The sequence below is a fragment of the Salvia splendens genome, chromosome 9 (assembly GCF_004379255.2).
Source record: "Salvia splendens isolate huo1 chromosome 9, SspV2, whole genome shotgun sequence".
In the NCBI taxonomy this organism is placed as follows: Eukaryota; Viridiplantae; Streptophyta; class Magnoliopsida; order Lamiales; family Lamiaceae; genus Salvia; species Salvia splendens.
Genome location: NC_056040.1, coordinates 834967 through 841043, shown reverse-complemented (window position 1 = coordinate 841043; position 6077 = coordinate 834967). Strand labels below are relative to the sequence as shown.

General features: G+C 37.0%; 1 protein-coding gene across 2 annotated transcripts; it reads left to right on the top strand.

Annotated features, from left to right (window-relative positions):
- Nucleotides 1–1847: 1847 nt before the first annotated feature.
- On the top strand, nt 1848–5520 carry LOC121746804 (AT-rich interactive domain-containing protein 2-like). Of its 2 annotated transcripts, none has more exons than XM_042140733.1 (2): nt 1848–2041; nt 4648–5520. In XM_042140733.1, exon 2 carries the CDS (start codon nt 4665–4667, stop codon nt 5382–5384), a length of 720 nt encoding a protein of 239 aa, XP_041996667.1. In that variant the 5' UTR covers nt 1848–2041; nt 4648–4664; the 3' UTR covers nt 5385–5520. The 2 variants fall into 2 exon arrangements, with proteins under 2 accessions (XP_041996667.1, XP_041996668.1); XM_042140734.1 differs by having other exon boundaries at nt 1848–2046.
- Nucleotides 5521–6077: the final 557 nt, after the last annotated feature.

Sequence of the window (6077 nt, the reverse complement as noted above, 5' to 3'; positions counted from 1 at the left end):
TTTTCTTCCATCCACTGACTAGGCCATAGAAGATGTCATCAGTGACAACAAACTCTTTCTTCTTGTTATCTTTTGCTTTATTCCTTCCTTGTGTGTATTCCTCATCCTCGGACACTAACTCCTCAGCATCCATGTCATCATCAGTTTACTCATCTTCAGAAGATGGTATATAACTCCCATCCTCCTCACTTTCATATCCCAAACCCACTCCCATGCTGTGATCAGCCTTATCCCCCACACTCTCATTAGTTCTATCTCTTATTCCCACAGATTCATTTAGAGCTCCCACATCATCACCCAAATCATCAGCATCATTATCCTTACCTCCCACATCATCCCCAAAACATCAGCATCAGAATTCTTATATGCCTCATCCTCAACAACACTCTTACCCACATCTTTAGCTATATAATCCCTACCTCTCACATCCTCACCCACACTCTTTCCAACTTCATCAGCATCAAAATTCCTATCCCCCACCCTCTCACCCACACTTTCAACCACTGACTTCTGGGAAGACTGGAATAAACGCTTCTTAACACTACTTTCAACACTCTTCTCCACAACATCTTTGGTAGAAACTGACTTGAACTTTCCAGCCTTTGAAGTTGTTTCCTTTCTACGCCTTGTGGTAGACATACTCTTATTCACAGACTCAACGTTACTCCTTTTCACTAACTCAGACTCAACCACTCGATGCCTTACAACTTCATCACCCATAGTGTCCCCCCACCCACGGATTGATCTTCATCAATGTGCTCTAGGCCACCCTTCTTCCCACCCACAATATACACATCACATATTTGATGCTTGACTGTGGTCAGAAACTTTAGCATTAACATCACCTCTGCATCACCCTTGATGTTAATAAACTCCATTCGCCATTTTCTCTTGAATCATAGTCTATCCCAACTATCAAACCCTAGTTTGTTCAGTTCATCCACTAGGTCGAAATAACCAAATCTATCTGGTTCAAACCCACTACCTTCCCACATTTCCCCACCTATGTATTTCTCACAAATCCTCCCATCAGGAGTGAAATTCCCCCCATGGTAAATCCGAAGCAGAAAAGGTTTGTTCGGATTCGGCTTGTCTGGGAAGAAACCCGGCCACATCTCCATGTTGAGGAAGCCTTACGCACAGCTCGTCGCCCGTCCGTCGCCGTTGCAGGTAAGCCTATCAATTCGTCGTCGTCACCTCACCGTCGCTGGTCGATTGGATGGTGTTTTGGCCGTCGTCGTCGCTCGCTCGTCGATTAGGCTGGTCGATTAGGTTAACAAAATTTGGGGGCGAATTGGGGGTGGGGTGGTGTTTTTTTGTTTTTGTAATTTTTTTTGTTAATTTTTTTTTGTAAATTTATTTTTTTATTTTATTCCACAGTCAATAATGCTTGACCATGTCAGCCGCCACGAGACTCCACGTCAATTAAAAACGACTTGTCAGCTCGCTCTTTCGCCGGAAAAACCATCATGAGAAATCGGCGGCTAAATGCAATGTCGGTGACTTTATACGCCAATTTTAAAGGTCATAGGAAAAACCAGAATTCGGCCAAAGTTGGTGACTTTTAAGGCAGTTATCCCTTATATTAATTTATTATCTTTCAACTTTAATATAATAGTATTATATTTAGAAAATAGAAACTTTTGAAATAATATTAATTTTAATATATAATTAATTAAATAAGGGGAGAGTAAAAATAGATAAAATAAGAATGATAAAAAAAGAAAAAATAAAGTAATAGATATAGTATTAGTGAATTATAGGGTCTACTCTCTTAAATAAAATTTTATTTTTAAGGGACAAATGTAGTGAAAGAATAGTTAAAATAGAATAAACAAATTGCCTCTTGAATGTCCAACTGTCAAGTGCGAAAAGTAGTTCATATCTTGGGAAAATACACGCACCATTGAAATTCCCAAATCAAATTTCAAACTTTAAGTTACTTGGTTTCCTCATCTTTACATGGAATTAAATTTATTTATACCAGCGTTTTTCTCGGCATACAGTTGAAGAATAGATTACGGTGCCTGCGTTATTTCCGGTAAGGTAATTTTTGTTGTTATAGAATTTGTAAATTTCGAATCTTTACAAATATTTGTGTTTTATTTGATGCTTGAAGTGTTTTCTTGGTGAATTTAAATCTTTATTTTTTTGCCCTTTTCTAAGTGTTGATGTTATGGATTGGTTTCTTTGGTTGGTTATTGGCTTTGGCTTATCCATTTCTTTGTTGATCTTCCTCAATTTGCTTGTTGTGAGAACGTGAGAACCATTTTCCGAGAAAATTTTCTCATCGGTCATGAGTATTTATGAGATAGCTATTGGTGATTTTGATCCTCACTTTGTTTGGAGTTGATGAATTTCAACTTAATTGGTAAGACATTTCTCATTCCTCTAACAAGTTGGGTCGAAAAGGTCGGGGTTTGAATCCCCTTCGAGGTAAATGGGGAATCGTCAGGGTCCTCTTTAAAAGAAAAACATACTCCCCCGTCCACAATTGGTAAGTTTTTCTAATGGGTCTCGTTCTCCACTAATAATACTCAATTACCTTTTCTTTTAAACTCTCTCATACTTAATCAATTTCACATTAAAACTCGTGTCAGTTCCCAATTTTCTATTTTTATGGGATGGAGGGAGTACTTGTTAGCAGTAGTTTGGTTGTTTAGGAAACCTTACTATAATAGGATTAGTATATGTTCTATAGGTTCGTATCTTTGTATCCTTTATTTCTAAGGAGATTGGAAGCCAAGTCTGGTGGATGAGCCCTGGCTGCTTGACATGAGCGTGATTAACCACACCCACTGGCTGCTTGACATGAGCGTGATTAACCACACCCACTGGCTCGCTTAATGAGTCACTAGTGCATTAGAGGCATGGACGAACATAGTAAAGTGTGGAGAGGGGACTTAACACCTACCAGTTTTCTTCTTTTCTTTTCTTCTACTTTATAATTTGTGGAAGTGATCAAAATTTATCATCAGCCCTTATCAAATTGATGCCTATATAATTATAAAAACATTGGAGCCTCAACCAACATTTTTTGTGTCCATCACTGAAAAAGGGGATTATTCTCAGTTCACCATGTCGAACCGGGGTGGTCTTGTAGTCTAATTGACAATAATGTACTACTAGATCCAATTGGTGTGGGTTCAAGATGATATGGGAAAGTTTTCGAGCAAGATGAACACAAGTTTCTATTCGTAGTCTAGCAAGTAACAAAATACAAATGTTACCTAGGTTCGAGATTGGATTGGATTTCAAACCATGAAAAGGTCTCATTAGCTTTTTTGTTTTGGATGTACAAGTTCAATGTGTATCATCGTCAGTATATGAGCATTTATCAAGGCGGCCAAAAAAAAGCGAACAAATCAACCTAGAAATTCCTAGTCACCAAATGAATGGAGAAATATATGTTGTAAAGAGCCCAAGTTTAGAGCAACCAAATTGTAGAAATTTCTTATGTTTATATTCTCATTTGCACAAGGCATTTTTTTCTTTCTTCTTATAAAGTTAGGGAGGTGTAAGACATCTTGAGTGGGACGGAGGAAGTATACGTTTAGAAGTCTTGATTGTGGTGACGAGGATTTAGCATTATATTTGCAAGAATTTTTAATCATATTAATAGATGATTGTAAATCTTGATTGAGGTCTCAACAATATACGTACCATTCAAAGTGACATGTTTTCCTTTTTAGGATTCTCGCACAAAGTGACACAATTCTGAAAATTGAAATATCACTTTTTGCTTTATTCTCTCTGCACTCAACAACACTAAAATGACTATGGTGGTTCCATTTAGTCAAGATCAACAACATTGATTGATTTTAAGTTGGTTTATGGGGAAGTTGCTACCTAATCCCGACCTATTAGTTCTTTGGAGAGGAAACGTCTTGTCAACCGAGCATTGTTTAATTGTTATAGTAGATAATTTTTTAGGTAGGAGGTATTTTTGACATAATTGATACTCCCTATGTTCGCGAATAAGAGTCTCGTTTTTCCGTTTTGGTCCGTCCGCAAGCTCAGTTCACTTTTACTATAAATGATACTCCCTCTGTTCCATTGTAGTGAAGTCATTTTATCATTTTGGTATGTTCCATAGTAGTGGAGTCATTTCTCTTTTTAGTAAAAGTCAACGTATTTCTTCTCACTTACTTTACTCTCTCTTACTTTATTCTCTCTACATCTCTCCACCTTTTTCATTTTCTACTTTATTCTTCCTTTACTTAACTCACTTAACACAATTTTTCTTAAATCGCGTGCCGAAAAGAAACGCCTCCTCTACCGCGGAACGGAGGGAGTATATTGGTCTACTAACTCATTCCGTTTACATTTCATTTAAAACTAACATATATAATGAGACTCATATTCCACTAACTTTTTTCATTCACTTTTCTTAACATTTCTTAAAATCTGCGACATATAGAAATGAGACTCCTATCGACGGAGGGAGTAGGTAAATTGTGATTTTAGTTGCCAATTTCTATACCAACATGCCATTTCTTGGCTATCAAATATAAGCTTAGGCTTCAATCTTGTATGTTGAAGCAATTATCTTAATGAACTTGCTCCTTGACAATATGTGCATAAATTTATTTTCCATGGTTGGAATGAGTAACTTAATTTAATGTTGCACCATCTATCATCTTGAAGAGAATATTCCCTCACTTATGAAGTTGTCGAAGACCCCAAATAATCAAAGGATTAATAGAAAACAACCGATAGATTGGATTTCCTTCGTCACTGATGATCATGCTAAGTTAGCGATTCCAGTTGGACCTCGTTTCCAGGTAGACATTACACCTTGGAATCCCTTGTCTTCCAAGATTCGCCTAACAATTGGTGACACGGAGTCTGACGTTGAAACTAAGTGGTTAGGCACTCCAATGTGGCCACTGAAAGGAAGAAGCCAAATTACGCTGCAAAATATGGTCGGAAGAGGGGGACCGCAAAATTGTATGTGTGTGTTCCCAGGGTCAATAGAGTGCGTTAGACAACATGTGTCAGCCAAAAGGATCCAATTAAAGGCCGAACTTGGTCCCGCCTTTTGGAAATGGAGGTTTGATGTTATGGGAGATGATGTCTCCAAGGTATGGAATAAGGAGGAACAAAGGAAATTTGATGATGTTATCAAAATGAACATTACATCTAGGGACACAAGCTTCGTGAAGCTCGCCTCACAATGTTTTCCGCGCCATAGCAAAGGAAGCATCATTAGTTACTATTTGAATGTGTACATCCCAAGGCAAATAAGTGCTCAAACAAGGTCGGGTTGCAATTATGTTGACACGGATGATGATGATGATGACGACGACGCGTTGATGACAATTAAGAGGTTACGTGCGGACATCACTTTTAGCACCCGTAAGCGCTTGACATCATATCAGTGAGTTAATTTACTTCTAGTTTACATGCACATAGGATAGTCGGAGCTTGTCGTGCACTCTTTCTCCTTATTACTTTGTAACTAGTAATTTTTTTATTGTAACTATAAATTTTATTCATAACAATTGTTACTATTATACATGACGATTACTCTCTTCGTTCACAAACAATTCATCATTTTATATTTTGCATTGTGTTCTAATAAATATTTGGTAGGTGTTTTTTGGTGGATAAATGGCCCTATCATATTGGATTAGTGTGACATAGAAAATACCTTTTCTGTTTCCTTCAAGATGTTCATATTTTGTTTTAAGTTTGTCCCAACCAACCAAGATGTTTGCTTTGCTATATTTGGAATATAAATTTTCTCTACTTCCTCCTCAAAATATTTAATTATCATTTTTTCTCTATCTTATTTCACTGAATAATTCTATCTAAAATTAGACCATTTAAGGAAGTGGTCATCTTGAATGAAATCGAGATTTCGAGATTCTAAAGTTGAATTATAAAGATAGAATGTCCTCTTATACCTCTTTTATCTATGAAAATAGAGGCATGAGTTTTAATAATTTGGGTGGACCGGTTGAGTGGAGAATGGCCCACATATTTTGTAGTGTTTGTGAATGGTGTGAGTGTACGAAATTGGAAAGGTAGACGTATGACAAATGGTTATTATTATTTTTTACATGCGTAAAAAG

Coding starts and splice junctions, on each gene's coding strand:
- LOC121746804 (XM_042140733.1), top strand. CDS start 4,665: ATGAAGTTGTCGAAGACCCCAAATAATCAAAGGATTAATAGAAAACAA.